The 18,628-nt window shown below is 49.4% G+C and overlaps 2 protein-coding genes across 2 annotated transcripts in view; both read right to left on the bottom strand.

Annotated features, from left to right (window-relative positions):
* LOC141063248 (gastrula zinc finger protein XlCGF66.1-like) overlaps window positions 1-18,628 on the bottom strand; it is an 815,244-nt gene that overhangs the window by 533,914 nt on the left and 262,702 nt on the right. The gene's annotated exons all lie outside the window — the stretch shown is intronic.
* On the bottom strand, window positions 1,435-12,185 carry LOC141063242 (uncharacterized). Its single transcript, XM_073557307.1, has 3 exons — window positions 12,138-12,185; window positions 11,884-11,939; window positions 1,435-2,260 (listed from the first exon to the last, which is right to left on the bottom strand). Exons 2-3 carry the CDS (start codon window positions 11,888-11,890, stop codon window positions 1,509-1,511), a joined length of 759 nt encoding a protein of 252 aa, XP_073413408.1. The 5' UTR covers window positions 11,891-11,939; window positions 12,138-12,185; the 3' UTR covers window positions 1,435-1,508.

The following is an 18,628-nucleotide window of genomic DNA, read 5'->3' as shown; positions in this document are numbered from 1 at the left end:
TGGGGTGAGCTGGACCACAGAGTGAAGGCCAAAGGGCCAACAAGTGCTAAGCATCTCTGGGAACTCCTTCAAGACTGTTGGAAGACCATTTCTGGTGACTACCACTTGAAGCTCATCAAGAGAATGCCAAGAGTGTGCAAAGCAATAATCAAAGCAAAAAGTGTCTACTTTGAAGAATCTAGAATATGACATATTTTCTGTTTCACACTTTAATTATATAATTCCACATGTGTTAATTCATTGTTTTGATGCCTTCAGAATGAATCTACAATTTTCATAGTCATGAAAATAAAGAAAACTCTTTGAATGAGGAGGTGTGTCCAAACTTTGGTCTGTACCGTATACATGTATACAGTGTATTACATATTTACAATTTATTAGTTTTTTGTGTTATAAAGTTGTATTCCAATAAATAGATATTATGTTCTATCTACATATCTTGATTATTGGATCATAGAAATGATTAAATGTCTGTTGTTCACATTGTACAACAATAAATTTTTCACTTAAGTATAAGCAATATATGTGGGAGTTGGAGTCGGTGTAAGGGAAATTGAGGAGTCGGAGTCGCAGGTTTGGCTTACCGACTCAACAGCCCTGCTGTTGTGAGTTAATTTTCCCCTTCACCATTGAGGTCTGATGAACTCCCTCTTCTGTGAAGGAAGGTAGTGAGGCTGATTACCAAGCACCTGAGCAGGATGATGATGACTGGGTGACTGGAATTGCTGACTGGATATAAGGCAGCCGACGTCCTTCTGCCTTGCTAGTGATTTCTCAGAGGGATTCTAGGAGACCAGTCTGATTCCTGCTCCTCAAAAGTTAAGTTTTCTGCTCTGCTTTTTGCATTTGTGTTTTGGTTTTGTTTTGCCTTGTTTTTCTGGAATTCTGCCATTCCCTGCTGGGGTGAGCTGAATTCCTTTTTGCTCTGTCTTCAGAAAATACCTGAGTACTGATATAGTCTTTTGAAGCCTAGCGTCTTCAGGGCTTTTTTCCCTATCAGTCTGTTGGCTCTTGTTTTGATAGGGTTTTGGTGGATTGCAGACAGCAGCTTTTCTATCCTGTCCTATTTAGTTAGCTTGGGCCCCATCATTTGCTCAGCCTATCTTTCTATCTGTGTGAGTGTTTTTTCATCTTGCTTCACCGTCATTATATGTTGGGGGCTGCCTATTGCTTTGGGGTCTGCTCTGGGGCAGTTTAGATTTCCCTTTCTGTCTTTAGGTTATTTAGTTCTCCGGCTGTGATCGAGGGGTCTAGGGCACCGTAGGAACCCCCCACAGCTACTGCTAGTTGTTGTTGATAGGTTCAGGGGTCTGCAATCCGATAGCTGCCAACTTCTCTGGTTTTCTGGACTTAGCTAGTATTTCTGTTTTTGCCTCCTACGGTGACTCATTCATAACACCCTGCTATGAACATAAAAAAGGCTTCTCCCCTATGTGACGTCTCTGATATTTATTAACAGTTGATTTCCAAGTAAAATATTTCCCACATTAAGAAAATGAAAAAGGCTTCTACTCTGTGTGACTGCTCCGATGTCTAACAAGAAGAGCTTTCCGTTTAGAACATTTCCCACATTCTGAACATGAATATGGCTTCTCTCCTGTGTGAGCTCTCTGGTGGCTAACAAAATGTGATTTACATGCAAAACATTTCCCACATTCTGAACATGAAAAAGGCTTTTCGCCTGTGTGAATTCTTTGGTGTTTAACAAGATTCCCTTTATGGTTAAAACATTTCCCACATTCTGAGCAGGAAAAAGGCTTCTCCCCTGTGTGAGTTCTATGGTGATTAACCAAATCTGATTTCCGGTTAAAACGTTTCCCACATTCTGTACATGAAAAAGGCTTCTCTCCTGTGTGGGTTCTTTGGTGATCATCAAGATTCCCTTTCTGGTTAAAACATTTCCCACATTCTGAACAGGAAAAAGGCTTCTCTCCTGTGTGAGTTCTATGGTGAGTAACAAGCAGTGATTTATGTGCAAAACATTTCGCACATTCTGAACAGGAAAATGACTTCTTTGCTTTAGGAGCAGTTTGTTTTTTATTGCCTCTTTTTTTACTTTGATTTTCCTTAGTAGTCAGTAATGAATCAGAAGATGGGACCTGTTTCATAGGATCAGATGACAGATCTTTGCTGTGAATGGATGATGATATATCTGGAGTAATAGCAATCACTTCAGTTGTAGCTTGTAGGATCTCAAGATCATCCGATTTAAAAGTTGAATATGTCAGCTGTCCCTCTGATCTCCTGGTACAGTCATCTGCTAAGATAAAAACAATTATTACTTATTAATAAAATATCCTTGAGTTTTATATTTTTGAACATTTCTACTTAAACTGTCCATAAAAATGGCAAGCTATGTAAAAACTTTAATTATTTACCAAGACAATGACAGTTCACAGTCTAATAGAAAACCTTGTTGGATGAGCCAGTAGTGTGCGGTGTTCAACTGTTTGTTCATTCTGCCTCCCAAATATCAAATAAAAAGAAACCAATCAATGTTATGTAGGCGAAAATAATACCAATTCTCATCTCACAAAAACAAGTCCCCACTCAGGTCCATCATCTGTCAGTGGAAAAACAGAGGTTCCCACACTATTAGTGGCCCAAAGGCTGTTGAAAAGCAACAAGGTTTCTATAAACCAATCCAGCAAAATCCGCTCTCACTTCGGAGTCTTGCAGTGTGCGCCAACAACATTTAGGATCCCTGTATTCAGCAATATTATAGTGAGAAGAACCCACTTAATTTTTGGTGTGTGTCTCCTGGAGCACAATCTGGGCACTATGTGCTGGGTAAGAAAATGGCAAATGTGTAATTTTCACTCTCCAACATCCACTGCGTGTTAATTTCCAGAAAGAGGCTGTGGAGTCAAAATATTCACTCCTCCTACACACGTGGTCAAAATTGTTGGAACCCCTCGTTTACTGACAGATAAACCCACAATGGTCACAGAAATAACTTGAAGCAAATGAAAGTCAGATATTGCTTTTCAACCATGCTTCCACAGTACTTTAAAAAAAATAAAACTCATGAATTAGGCCTGGACAGAAATTATGGTGCCTTTAACTTAACCGCTTTGTGACCACCAATAGTACATAAATGTCGGCGCTAGCAGGGCTTTGTGCAGCACTGACTTTTATCTACGGTCGGTGGTTTTGTGCTCATCAGGCCCCCATGTACCTTATAACGAGGGGATTCCAGCGCATAACGTATCCTGTGACCCTCGACCTCATTGAGACCTGGTTGGTTCAGGTCCTTATGATGTCAGCATCACACCAGGCAACGAGACAAATCACTAGGAAAGTTTGTTGTAGCAGCGAACTTTCCCGGGCAATCTGCATCATAAAAACACTGTTTCTCCTCAGATCTCCTGTCAGTGAGAGATTAGAGGAGAAACAGTGTTACAAGTGCTGCTGGCACCAGCTGTGTCAGTCAGCGATTGTGCTATAAAGTAAAAAAACAACTAAGGCAGGTTAGGGTTAGTGCTATAGTTAGGGTTAAAAATGACAAAAATCTTGGCACTCAATATGTGAAATATTCAGACACTTTTATTTTGTGCATCCAGACAGAAAGGTTTAAACGTTTTCAGTCCAGCATAGGACCTTCATCAGAAAAATCTCGTTTACTGAAATAAATAAATCCTTCCAATGGTAGCCAAAAGAAGGACAAAGTAGAGAGCCTGGATGGCCAGTGGAAATGTTAAATGGCTGGCGTCTGGAAAGCGTATGTGGACTGAGCCGTCCAAAATTACAACAGGCAGCTGTACAGCGTAGGGCTTCAGAAAAAGGACCTCTAGGGTCACTAAAATAAGGAGTGAAGACAGCACTGATAGCAGTGGTTATACAACCTCTAGAATTGAATTGCACTGGTGAAGCCCTGGTCCGTGGTCTGGCTGCCCTGTGTGTAAGACTGAAAACGTTTAAACCTTTCTGTCTGGATGCACAAAATAAAAGTGTCTGAATATTTCACATATTGAGTGCCAAGATTTTTGTCATTTTTGATTGATGGGTTGGATACCCGACTTGAGCACCAACAACCAAACTATTCCTGAGTGCCGTGCTCTCTTTATAGGATAGTTAGGGTTAAAGTTAGGGTTACTGTTGGGCTAAAGTTAGGGTTTATTCTAAAGTTAGGGGTAGGTATTGTGAATTCTCTTACTTCTGGGTCAGGGCTCCCTCTGGTGGTTACTGGAGGTAGTGGAGCTGGCCGGATTGACAGAGGTCTGCCACCTGATGATGATGACGATTGGAGATCTGGGGTTACTGATTAGAGTATTTAAGTCAGCAGACTTCCTTCAATCCCGGGTGATGATTGCTTTCCTGTGCATTCTGAGGTCTGATGTCTCCTGCCCTGATCCTGCAATGTTCAGCTAAGTTGTTCATGTGCTAATCCTTTGCATCTGATCTGGTTTTGTCTCTTTCTGCTTGTTGTGAGGGTTCAGCTTGCTCCCTGCTGGGGGCTGTAAGAGACCACCGCTCCATATGTTACAGCTTGTGTCAGTTTGTTCAATCCCCTGTTATATTAGTCTCTTTTGCTTTGCTTCCAGTTCATATCAGAAAGCTGATATAGTGGGGGCGAGGTCGTGAGACCTCAGTGTTTTTTTGTACATCAGACATGTTGGATTTTTCAGGGTTTTTTGCGTGATTGCAGACAGTGTCTTTCCTTTCCTATCCTATCTAGCCAGCTTGGGCCCCATTATTTGCTCAGTCTATTTTCTGCCTGCGTTTGTGTTTTATCTTGTCTCACCGACGATATATGTTTGGGGGCTATCTATTCCTTTGGGGTCTACTCCAGGGCAGTTTAGATTTCACCTTTCTTGCTTTAGGCTTTGCTAGCTCTCCGGCTGTGCCAAGGCATCAAGGGTATCATAGGTACGCTCCACGGCTGCTGTTAGTTGTGTTGTTAGGACTAGGGATCTGCAATCCGCTAAGTGACCAACCTTTCTGGTTTTCTGGTGGCCTAGCCTATTCCTGCCATCCTCCTCGGTGACCTGTTCATAACAGGTAGGCTAAAGAATTAGGCTTTTCTCAATTGTCTCCCCAATAATTAGGTCACATCAGTCACGTCGTAGTTTTCTACTTACGGGAAAAAAAATAAAAACGAATAAAATGGCCCGTCAGTTTTATAGTGCAGAGGAGGCTTATGCACTTTTATGTTCTGACAGTGAAGAAAGTGCAGTGTCAGATGGCGATGAGGATGGCGAGGGCTTTATTAGCAGCCACAGTGATAGCTCAGAAATGAGCAGTGATTCTGGTCCATCCTCACACACAAGGACCAGTACAACAAGAAGGACAAATAGCGCTTCTGGAGAAATGTCACCAACTCAGGGAACAATGCCCAGTACTAGCGTTGTCCCTAGTGCTCGCGAATTGGCGCACACCAATGTCCAAGGGGCTTTGCCTCTTGATGTAGCATTTCTCAGAAGGGAGGCTTCGGATTCGGCTACTCCATTCATCCCTAATTTTAATGCCACTCCTGGTATAAATGTGGAGGTGGAAAATTTTGGACCAATTAATTTTTTTAATTTGTTTATGACAGATAGCTTGCAAGAGCATATTGTCCTACAAATTTATATGCGTCCAAATTCATCAGCCAGAATCCACGATCCTATTATGCTAGGTCAAATTTATGGTACCAACTAATATCCTAGAAATTAAAACATTTTTAGGACTTACATTCGCTATGGGGCTTGTTAAAAAACGATCATTCAGTCCTATTTGTCCAACCGCCCTGTTCAAGCCACCCCTATGTTTTCTGCCATTCTTCCTAGGACCCGTTATGAAATGCTCATGAGATTTTGGCATTTTAACGTCAATAGTCAATGCCTGCCCAGAGATGTCCCAGAACATGACAGACTATTCAAAATCAGACCCATCATCGAATACTTGACAGAAAAGTTCTTATAGCTCTACACCCCAACAGAAAACATTTCCATTGATGAGTCCCTTGTAAAATTCAAAGGAAGACTGCACCTCAAGCAATTTATTCCTTCTAAGAGGGCAAGGTTCGGAATAAAGCTCTATAAAATGTGCGAGAGTTCAACCGGATACACATCAGCATTTCACATTTATGAGGGGAAAGACAGCCAACTAAACCCACCAGGATGCCCTACTTATCTGGGGACATCTGGAAAAATGGTTTTGATTACCAGGAAAAGATCACTGAAAATCTTGTTTTTGAAAATGTTGTCCCTGCCAATCCTTTAGAATCTGATGTCAGAAGACTCACTGAGCGACATTTTATTGCACTCATCTCAGTAACTGAAACAAGAAAGAACACCCAGAGAAGATGTTGTGTATGTTCCAAGAGACGAATGAGGCATGATACTTGCTATTACCCACAATGCCCATCATTGCCAGCCTTATGCCTCCATGACAGCTTTCAATATAGTACACTATAGGAACAAAAAAGCACAAATAGGGTCTTATCTGGGTTAATAATAAATATAAAAGAAATCCACTCACCTATTGCAGGAGAGATCAGGCATGTATGATTAGTAGTCAGCTGCTGCACATCTAAAAGGTCAAACAAGTGACCGCTGATATATCAATTCTTATGGAACTAATTTATGGACTTCCATGCACTGCTTGACAAAATACAGGAGGTGGCTCTTTTACTTAAAAACGCCTGAGAGGGGTGACAGGTTCCTTTTAACATTTTCCGGGGGTAGGTCTCCAGAGACACAAATTGGGCACAATATATTGGGCACTACAATGACATTTTTGCAATTTTTGCTCTGAAACTTCTTCTAAGAGTTTCTGGAAATCATCCATGTAGTGAAAATGGTCACTATATCCATAGATGAATTCCCAGAGGGGTGTCATTTCCAAAAAGGATCACTTCAGGGGAAATTCTGGTGTTCTGGCACTTAGAGGCTCTCCAAAGGGCAACAACAGCAGAATCCCCCCTGAAGTGACCCCATTTTGGAAATGACACCCCTCTGGGAATTGGAAATGACACCCTTCCTCGAATTTATCTATGTTATGAATGGGTCACCGAGGAGGAAAGCGCAAAAGGCTATGCCACCAGAACACCAGAAAGGTTGGTCACTCAGCGGATTGCAGACCCCTGATCTTAACAACACAACTAGCAGTAGCCGTGGAGCGTTCCTATGATGCCCTAGACGCCTCGTCACAGCCGGAGGACTAACTAAGCCTAAAGACAGAAAGGTGAAATCTAAACTGCCCCAGAGCAGATCCCCAAAGGAATAGACAGCCCCCAAACATATATTGTCGGGGAGACAAGATGAGACACAGACAGAAAATAGACTGATCAAATGATGGGGCCCACACTGACTAGATAGGATAGGACAGAAAAGGCACTGTCTGCAATCACGCAAAAACCCTACAAATTCCAACATGACTGAAGCACAAAAATACTGAGGTTAGCACAACCTCGCCCCCACTAAATCAGCACTCAGGTGTGAAATGGAGGCTAGCAACAGGCTAATACAGCAGGTGACTGAGCAAACAAACACAAGATACAAAAATACAGGGCAGGAGCCAGAAGCCCCAGGGGGAGCCAGCTGACTCCTGACAGCAAGGCAAAATCAGATGCAAAGGATTTAGCAAATGACACTTAGCTGGAAAATGCAGGATCAGGCAGGAGACAGATATCCTCACTATGCACAGACAGGAGTATCCCCGGCAGCCACTGAGAGAAGTCTGCTCGCTTATGTACTCCCAGTCTCTACCCCCACTTCTCCAATCATCCTCTGCAGCTGTTGGATTAACATCAAATTGACCAGCTCCACTACCAGCAGTATCCACCAGAGGGAGCCCTGCCTCAAAAGTAAGATTAAGAGAGTTCACAACACATCTATGTACACCCTTAGTTTTACCTATGTTGACCATATACTTATCTACCTATTTTCCAATGTAAAATCTGGGCTTAAAACAACATTTTAGCGGTAAAAATGTACCATATTTTTCGGACTATAAGACGCACTTTTTCCCAAAAATTTTTTAGAGTCGGAATATACTTACAAATGCTGCGGCGCATCGCAGCAATGGAGCTGTGGGGACTCCGGCTTTGACAAAATGGTGGCGGAGGCCCCTCGCAGCACAGAGCACTGCCGCCCCAGCACAGAGCATTGCCGCCACACCAGCACAGAGCGCTGCCGCCGCACCAGCCTTGACCACCGAACGTCTGTGACCACTCATGCACCTTTGCTGATCCCTCCCAGTAAGCTGAATTCAGACTCTCCAAACGCGACATGGCAACCGCTAATTATTCCAGCAAATTTTACATTCAAAAAGTCAAATGGTGCGCTTTCCCTTCTGAGCTCTGCCGTGCGCACACACAGTAGATTTCCCCCAAATATGGGGTATCAGCATGCTCAGGAGAAATTTCAAAACAAAACGTATCATCCATTTTCTCCTGTTACCCTTGCAAAAGTAAAAAAAAAATTAGGTCTACATGAAAATTTTTGTGAAAGAAAAGTAAATGTTTATTTTTTCCTTACACATTCCAATCATTCCTGTGAAGCACCTGAAGGGTTAAGAAACTTCTTGAATGTGATTTTGAGTACCTTTAGGGGTGCAGTTTTTACAATGGTGTCACTTTTGGGTATTTCCTGTCATACTGACCCCCCCAAACTCACTTCAAAGGTGAGGTGGTCCCTAAAAAAAATGGTTTTGTAAATTTTGTTGTAAAAATGAGAAATCGCTGTTTAGCTTTTAACCCTTATAACTTCCTAAGGAAAAAAAATTTGTTTCCAAAATTGTGCATATATATATATATATATATATATATATATATATATATATATATATATATATATATATATATATATATATATTTGATATAGATGCTACTGTGCAGGCGCCGCCATCGCCGGTGACATTTTGCTGGATGTAATTTTTTTTATAAGCCCAACAATAGCCACAATATTATAGGCATGTACATATTTTAATTGTCTCCCATTGTAAGATCTTTTTATATCTCTGTAAACAGTGCCTACTTTTTGGAGTAAATATAAAATTTATTAGTTCCGTCTCCTTGTTCTGTGACGAATTCACGTGCCTATAAGCTAATTACGCTACTATTTGGGTTGGCTTCGGAACCCCTGTATTAATTTTAAATATTAATATAGAGAATCAGAAGTTGGTGGCAGCGGTGTGTTTTGGCTAGGTGGGTAGAGCTGGTAGTGACTGAGCGGGTTTTATAGGCAGATTGTGTAGCTGCGGCCAAAGCATTTATAATTCCCGCACTGCAAATGGACCTAATAGCCATTGCACAACAAGTAGCCCGTCCGGCGACTTCCTAGGTGCAGTTCTCTGACTGACCTGAAGGTAAGGGGGGGCGCCTGCGAGCTCCAAAGTGGAACTGGAAAGTGGGATATACATAAATCTCGGCAGTTCGTGACATATTGTGGCAGCAGTGGGATATCTACAATAAACCCCTGCGGTAAATTGTTGGGGCAAGACAAGCTTGCTGCTTTCATCACATTGTTGACAGCAGTGGGATGACTAAGATAAGCCCCCCTGCACATGTGATAGCCGTGTGCGGTCAAAGGTCACGCCACTGTCCCCTCCAACCTCCCTTATCTCTGCCGAGGAATTTGGCACACACTTCAAAAATAAGATCTACCAAACAAACCAAGTCTTCATCATTCAACCAACACAACCCCTTTGTATACCAGACCACTGCCCAAACCCCATAACCTCCCTCTCCAACATCGCTGAAGGGGAGCTTAATTGTCTCTTCTCCAAATCGCACCTCACAACCTGTGCACTCGACCACATCCCATCCCCTCCCCAACTTCAACACCACACTTATCTCATCCCTAACCCACCTCTTCAACCTATCACTAACGTCTGGTACCTTCCCTTCTGCTTTCAAACATGCCACAATCACGCCTATCCTTTAAAAGCCAACCCTCGACCCAACCGCAATGTCCAGCTATCGTCCAATATCACTGCTCCCATTTGCTTCCAAACTCCAGGAGCAGCACGTCCACGCTGAACTTTCTTCCCATCTATCATCTAACTTGCTCTTTGACAATCTACAATCTTTATTTATGCCCCCATCACTCCACTGAGACAGCCCTGACCAAAATTACTAACAACCTAATTACAGAAAAATTAAATGGACAATACTCTCTACTCCTGCTTCTAGACCTGTCTTCTGCATTCGACACAGTTGACCACTGCCTCCTACTACATATCCTCTCCTCCTTTGGCATCAAAGACATCGCCCTATCCTGGATCTCCTCATACCTTTCCAACCGCACATTCAGCGTCTCCCACTCCCACACTACCTTCCTCATCCCACCCTCTCTCTCTGTTGGAGTCCCCCAAGCCTCTGTTCTAGGACCCCTACTCTTAATCTATACACTTGGCCTGGGGCAACTCAAAGTCCCACAGATTCCAGTACCACCTTTATGCCGATGACACTCAGATCTACCTCTCTGAGTGGGTACATTTTGGGTACAACATTTTGGCCCAGATGTCACCTCTCTGCTGTACAGAATCCCGGAGTGTCTATCAGCCATATCCTCCTCCATCTCCTCTCGCTTCCTCAAGCTCAATGTGGACAAATCTGAAGTCTTCTTTCCTCCATCTCACAGATCTTCCTTACCTGACCTATCACGATTAATGACATCACGCTTTCCCCAGTAACAGAAGTCTGCTGCCTCGGAGTAACCTTTGACTCTGCCCTGTGCTTCAAACCTCACATCCAAGCTCTTTCTACCTCCTCTTGCCTCCAGCTCAAAAATATTTCAAGAACCCGTCCTTTCCTCAACCTACTAAAATACTTGTGCATGACCTCATCTCCCGCCTCGACTACGGCAGAATTCTTTTCTGTGGTCTCCCTGCTAACACCCTCGCACCTCTCCAGTCCATCCTTAACTCTGCTGCCCGACTAATTAATCTCTCTCCTCGCTACTCCTCCACTTCTCCCCTCTGCAAATCTCTTCACTGGCTCCCACTCCCTCAGCGTATCCAGTTCAAATTACTAATACTGACCTACAAGGCCATCTATAACCTGTCTCCCCCATATGCCTCTGAACTAATCTCCCGATACCTTCCCTCACGTAATCTCTGGTCCTCCCAAGACCTCCTCACCTCCACAATTATTCGCTCCTCACCCAACTGCCCCAATTCTCTAGAATTCTTTGCCCCAACAAGTCCAAATATCAACCACATTTGGATCCTTCAGACGGAACCTGAAAACCCACCTCTTCAAGAAAGCCTACAGCCTGCAATGACCCCGCTACCTCCTTCTCTCTCACCACTACCGGGGATATCACCTCAACCAACACCGGAACTGCTACGACCCACCAACCTACTGTCTCCTTACCCACCATCCTGTAGCATGTAAGCCCTAAAGGGCAGGGTGCTCTCTCCCCTCTATCAATCTGTGATTGTTAGCTTGTTTACTGTGACATCTGCAATTTGTATGTAACCCCCTCTCATGTACAGCACCATGGAATCAATGGTGCTATATAAATAATAAAAAAAAATGTAATCAGAGCACCACATAAAGCCCCGCCCAGAGCATGAGAATCTCATTAACTGAAAACTACAAATACAGATTACACAACAGTAAACCAGAGTTGCATTCATTTATGGTGGCTCATTGGAGCTACTATGAATCCTGAGCAGAAGATTAGAGATAGTTTTGCTCCCCATTTCAGGAGAGATTGTGCAGTAATCTGAATTCCTTAGGATCAAAAACAATGTAATTGGTTGTAAGTTCTATAGAAAAGGGCTTTCAATGCCCAAAGTCATTTGAACAGTTTTGGGTGGAGGAGAATGTTGTGGTCTAGAGGCAAAATGGTGATCATGGTAATACGGCCGGACTACACCACCGATGAAGCAGCCAAAGCCAGTGACTGAGAGGAATCTGTGACTTCTCTGGATTCAGTGGTTACTACTCACCATTCATCACCCCTCACATATGTCTCTGTAGTATTAATATGGGTCAGATCTTCACCCTGAAACAAATATTGTAAAAGTCACCGACAGATGGAGAAGTCCCATCTATGATCAGCTCTAATCCTGCCATCTCCACCGTTCTCATCACACAAGTATAAAACATATAATACTGGTGGATAAAACAAGACTGAGCATAAGACCTTCACAGCCGTCTACACATCATAGGGGAGATCTCCTGACACCTTCTCTCCATCTACCTGATGATCCTGAGGAGCACTGGGATCTTCTTGGTTACAGTCCTGTGGAAGAAGAGGACGGGGACATCTCTCTGGTGTTGTCCTCTTACTAGATAGATCTGGAGGAAACACATACAGGGACTGAATTCATTCTCTACATACAGATAATTATAGGCCGTGTGTATTTAGTCCTGTCTATTACCTGGAGATGTGAGGGGCTGGGGAACCTCCATTATGACGTCCTTGTACAGATCTCTGTGTCCTGCTAAATACTCCCACTCCTCCATGGAGAAATAGACAGCGACATCCTGACACCTTATAGGAACCTGACACATACAATGATACCGTCATCCCCCGATCCCTTCATAGTGTTACTGTATAATGTCCCTGCATTCCCAGCAGTGTCACCTCTCCAGTCAGCAGCTCCATCATCTTGTAGGTGAGTTCTAGGATCTTCTGGTCATTGATGTCCACATGGATCAGGGGGAGAGGTGGAGGCCCCGTGATTGGGCTCAGGGGTCTTTCACATCCCTCAGACACAGGGTCCTGACAGCGATCACTAGAGGTCTTCTTCACCACTGTAATCCTGGTTATGGAGAGACACATTAATAAATCTCACTCCAGACATTTCCAGAGTCCTCACCTCTCCAGTTCTGTCCATCTGTTATTCCCATAGATAAGAATGATGTAATGTGACATCATCAGAATCTCTCACCTCTCCAGTGAGACGGAAGAGGATCTCTAGGGTGAGGTGTAGTATCCTCTCCGCCATCTTGTCTCTGTCCATATCCATCCTTGGTGGGTAAATCAGGAAAATTCTCTTTTGTAGAAGATCTTCACTGAGAGGATCCGATATTGTAGAGACCTGAATGAGAAGAAGATGATCCGATGTAACACCATAAGAATCCTGTGTAATAATACAATTACTGGAGATAATAAGGGAAACATATGAGGAGATTTATTATCTTACAGGGTTTAGTTTTCTTCCCTGACATCTACTAATAAAACCTATATATTTAGGCCACAGACAACAAGCAGTTTCCTCCTCGGAGTCGGCAGTTGAACACGTTCCTCATAGACTCATCTTCCATAACGCTAATTCTCGTCTCATTACCGACACTGGAATCGGCATTAGCAATACTGCAGGAGATATTCATTACACGCGACATGAGAAATAACTCCTTCATGATGAGGACAACATCTTCATCTTCTACTGCGGCTCTAGAAACAGATTTGGCCAGAGTCGGTCACTGACTCCATCCCCACCGGCTGTCTATATGAAGGTTTCCCGTCTTCCCCATACTGGAATCTTCTCTCACGTTAGATCTCAGCTCTGAGTCACACACAGAAGTTTGAGGCTTTTAGAAAAGATTTTTAGGTTCCACAATCACAACGGACAGAAATGATCTGATCCCAAAGTCTCCATGTACAGTGATTTATGGGGTTTATTTCTGGCCTTAGGCTTTCCTATATTACAAGAAAAACTCCAGAAAAAGCCGATATTAAAATGTTTCTACAGAAAATTGGCTCCAACAATTCTTGTAAAAATAAAAACATAAAAAAAGCAGAAGACACATTATATTTTAACAAGTGAAACTCTTTGGGCCCCATAACATAGATGTACACCGCAGGAACGGCACAGGAGCGTCTGCAACAAAACCCTGGCAGTTTAAAGGGAAGGTGCCATCAAAGCCGGATGTGGCGTTGGCGCGCGTTCCACTTGCCGGATGTGGCGTTGGCGTGCGTTCCACTTGCCGGATGTGGCATTGGCGCGCGTTCCACTTGCCGGATGTGGCATTGGCGCGCGTTCCACTTGCCGGAGATACAAGGCTGTGGACCGTGCGCCATCAAGCCAACTTGGTTTCATATTCTACTTCTATGCGGTTCAAGAAACCGGAAGTTATTTTGGCGTGTGTTCCACGTACCGGAAACACTAGGTTGTGGAGCGCACGCCTCTACCTCATTGGACACAATTAGTAGCCCGCCTTCATTTGAGTGTGGTGGATTTTTTCCTTGCGGCTCACGCGCCTTTATGGCACACTGGCGTGCGTTTCAACCACCAGAAGTACCATGGTATGTTCTCCCCCTGCCTTTCTCTGGGGTAACACGCGTCTGTAAGACGTCCTAGTGATTGGAGACATAATGGCATGCACACCATATGTTCAGTGTTAACACCTGTGGGAATTCCTAATGGGAAGTGGTAATTAATTTCTCCTCATCTATGTAAAGTTAACCCTTTTTGTCCTGCCGTTCCTCACAGCTTCAGACAAGGAGTGGAGGGATCCATTCCTCTCTAGCTCAGCACTATGGCACCTCACCTCCTATCACAAGCAGAAGTCCCCTGATGACTCAGCTTGGAAGAAACGCGTTGGGCCCTTCCATGGGGGAATGCAGGGCTTGTTTAGCACAGGGGGAGCTGTGGACGGTCGGGGGGGGGGAGTCTTGGGGATAGACTACTGTTAGCCCTTTGGGGTCTTGTAGGGCATTTTCTTCCCCTTGTCCTGTATGGATCATCCTGGACCCAGGATCTCCTTTTCCTCCCGCACCGGCTTCATGAATTGCTGAGCTTGTGCCTTTCCTTCCTTATTGCTCTGGCATATTTCGGGTGGTAACTCTATAACTGTCATCCAGATTCCAGTCATTCCTGTTATATGCAGCCAGAATCTGTCAGTCGTTATTTGCGGGGTTCTGTGGGATTCTCCCAGATCCACAAGGTGAGATTCTGGGACTTGCTGATTGCAGTTCAGCCATTTCAAGTGGGAATCATTCCTCCTGATCAGGCTGTGCTCCTCACGCCCCTTTATTTGTGACTTCACCCAAACATTTATATTCATTCACTCTGGGGGACACAAAATTGTATTTATTCTACTATCTAACTAAAGGTTATGTTTTATCTCCCGTCCACCACACGCCAGCTCCAGCTCCGCCCCCGTCCACCACACGCCGACTCCGCCTCCGCTCCCATCCACCACACGCCAGCTCCAGCTCCGCCCCCGTCCACCACACGCCGGCTCCGCCTCCGCTCCCGTCCACCACACGCCAGCTCCGCCTCCGCTCCCGTCCACCACACGCCAGCTCCGCCTCCGTTCCCGTCCACCACACGCCGGCTCCGCCTCCGCTCCCGTCCACCACACGCCGGCTCCGCCTCCGCTCCCGTCCACCACACGCCGGCTCCGCCTTCGCTCCCGTCCACAACACGCCGGCTCCGCCTCCGCTCCCGTCCACCACGCGCCAGCTCCGGCTCTGCTCCCGTCCACCACGCGCCAGCTCCGGCTCTGCTCCCGTCCACCACGCGCCAGCACCACGCGCCAGCTCTGGCTCTGCTCCCGTCCACCACACGCCAGCTCCGCCTCCGCTCCCGTCCACCATGCGCCAGCTCCGCCCCCGTACACCACGCGCCAGCTCCGCCTCCGCTCCCGTCCACCACACGCCGCCTCCGTTCCCGTCCACCACACGCCGGCTCCGCCTCCGCTCCCGTCCACCACACGCCGGCTCCGCCTCCGCTCCCGTCCACCACACGCCGGCTCCGCCTTCGCTCCCGTCCACAACACGCCGGCTCCGCCTCCGCTCCCGTCCACCACGCGCCAGCTCCGGCTCTGCTCCCGTCCACCACACGCCGGCTCCGCCTCCGCTCCCGTCCACCACGCGCCAGCACCACGCGCCAGCTCCGGCTCTGCTCCCGTCCACCACACGCCAGCTCCGCCTCCGCTCCCGTCCACCATGCGCCAGCTCCGCCCCCGTACACCACGCTCCGGCTCTGCTCCCGTCCACCACGCGCCAGCTCTGCTCCCGTCCACCACACGCCAGCTCCGCCTCCGTCCACCACGCGCCAGCTCCAGCTCTGCTCCCGTCCACCACGCGCCAGCTCCGCCTCCGCTCCCGTCCACCACACGCCAGCTCTGCCTCCGCTCCCGTCCACCACACGCCGGCTCCGGCTCCGCTCCCGTCCACCACGCGCCGGCTCCGGCTCCGCTCCCGTCCACCACGCGCCGGCTCCGGCTCTGCTCCCGTCCACCACGCGCCAGCTCCGGCTCTGCTCCCGTCCACCACGCGCCAGCTCCGCCCCCGTCCACCACACTCCAGCTCCGGCTCTGCTCCCGTCCACCACGCGCCAGCTCCGGCTCTGCTCCCGTCCACCACGCGCCAGCTCCGCCCCCGTCCCCCACACTCCAGCTCCGGCTCTGCTCCCGTCCACCACGCGCCAGCTCCGGCTCTGCTCCCGTCCACCACACTCTAGCTCCGGCTCTGCTCCCGTCCACCACGCGCCAGCGTCGGCTCTGCTCCCGTCCACCACGCGCCAGCTCCGGCTCTGCTCCCGTCCACCACGCGCCAGCTCCGGCTCTGCTCCCGTCCACCACGCGCCAGCTCCGGCTCTGCTCCCGTCCACCACGCGCCAGCTCCGGCTCTGCTCCCGTCCACCACGCGCCAGCTCCGGCTCTGCTCCCGTCCACCACGCGCCAGCTCCGGCTCTGCTCCCGTCCACCACGCGCCAGCTCCGGCTCTGCTCCCGTCCACCACGCGCCAGCTCCGGCTCTGCTCCCGTCCACCACGCGCCAGCTCCGGCTCTGCTCCCGTCCACCACGCGCCAGCTCCGGCTCTGCTCCCGTCCACCACGCGCCAGCTCCGGCTCTGCTCCCGTCCACCACGCGCCAGCTCCGGCTCTGCTCCCGTCCACCACGCGCCAGCTCCGGCTCTGCTCCCGTCCACCACGCGCCAGCTCCGGCTCTGCTCCCGTCCACCACGCGCCAGCTCCGGCTCTGCTCCCGTCCACCACGCGCCAGCTCCGGCTCTGCTCCCGTCCACCACGCGCCAGCTCCGGCTCTGCTCCCGTCCACCACGCGCCAGCTCCGGCTCTGCTCCCGTCCACCACGCGCCAGCTCCGGCTCTGCTCCCGTCCACCACGCGCCAGCTCCGGCTCTGCTCCCGTCCACCACGCGCCAGCTCCGGCTCTGCTCCCGTCCACCACGCGCCAGCTCCGGCTCTGCTCCCGTCCACCACGCGCCAGCTCCGGCTCTGCTCCCGTCCACCACGCGCCAGCTCCGGCTCTGCTCCCGTCCACCACGCGCCAGCTCCGGCTCTGCTCCCGTCCACCACGCGCCAGCTCCGGCTCTGCTCCCGTCCACCACGCGCCAGCTCCGGCTCTGCTCCCGTCCACCACGCGCCAGCTCCGGCTCTGCTCCCGTCCACCACGCGCCAGCTCCGGCTCTGCTCCCGTCCACCACGCGCCAGCTCCGGCTCTGCTCCCGTCCACCACGCGCCAGCTCCGGCTCTGCTCCCGTCCACCACGCGCCAGCTCCGGCTCTGCTCCCGTCCACCACGCGCCAGCTCCGGCTCTGCTCCCGTCCACCACGCGCCAGCTCCGGCTCTGCTCCCGTCCACCACGCGCCAGCTCCGGCTCTGCTCCCGTCCACCACGCGCCGGCTCTGCTCCCGTCCACCACGCGCCGGCTCTGCTCCCGTCCACCACGCTCCGGCTCTGCTCCCGTCCACCACGCGCCAGCGTCGGCTCTGCTCCCGTCCACCACGCGCCAGCGTCGGCTCTGCTCCCGTCCACCACGCGCCAGCGTCGGCTCTGCTCCCGTCCACCACGCGCCAGCTCCGGCTCTGCTCCCGTCCACCACGCGCCGGCTCTGCTCCCGTCCACCACGCGCCAGCTCCGGCTCTGCTCCCGTCCACCACGCGCCAGCTCCGGCTCTGCTCCCGTCCACCACGCGCCAGCTCCGGCTCTGCTCCCGTCCACCACGCGCCAGCTCCGGCTCTGCTCCCGTCCACCACGCGCCAGCTCTGCTCCCGTCCACCACGCGCCAGCTCCGGCTCTGCTCCCGTCCACCACGCGCCAGCTCCGCCCCCGTCCACCACGCTCCAGCTCCGCCCCCGTCCACCACGCTCCAGCTCCGCCCCCGTCCACCACGCGCCAGCTCCGCCCCGTCCACCACACTCCAGCTCCGGCTCTGCTCCCGTCCACCACGCGCCAGCTCTGCTCCCGTCCACCACGTGCCAGCTCCGGCTCCGCTCCCGTCCACCACGCGCCAGCTCCGCCTCTCCCCACCCCACATTGGCAGCCTCTGCCTGTTACCCCATGCCCAGCCTCTGCCCCCCCACACTCTCTCTCCACAGACCGTCTTCTTTCTGTCCTCTGCGGGGTGTCGGCTGCTCCCTCCTCCGCGCTCTTCCCCGCTGAAAGCTCCGCTCCTCTGCTGCGCGCTCTCCACACTGCTCTCCTATGGTGAATGCTGGACAGTGTGGGCGGGGCCACAGCTTCCTCCCGTCTGCTCTATGGAGGAGGAGGCACCGCCCCTTCTGGTCACATGGGCATGACGTCACTACAGGTCCTGTGTGCACAGAGCAGCCATATATGTGGTGGACACTCCTGGACCTTCTGCTTTCTGGGCCGGTTCCTCCTGTGAGTCCTATTAACCCTTTCGCTCCCTGTCTTCTCCTTTCTGACAGGACAATCTCTGAATTCGGACAGTGTGACGGGAATTTCAGCAATGTGGAAGGAAAAAATGACAA

This window comes from Dendrobates tinctorius, unplaced genomic scaffold (assembly GCF_039654945.1).
Source record: "Dendrobates tinctorius isolate UK_male_01 unplaced genomic scaffold, ASM3965494v1 ptg000249l, whole genome shotgun sequence".
Lineage (NCBI taxonomy): Eukaryota > Metazoa > Chordata > Amphibia > Anura > Dendrobatidae > Dendrobates > Dendrobates tinctorius.
Note: the sequence above shows the minus strand (reverse complement) of the source record. Positions and strands in the feature narration are given on the sequence as shown.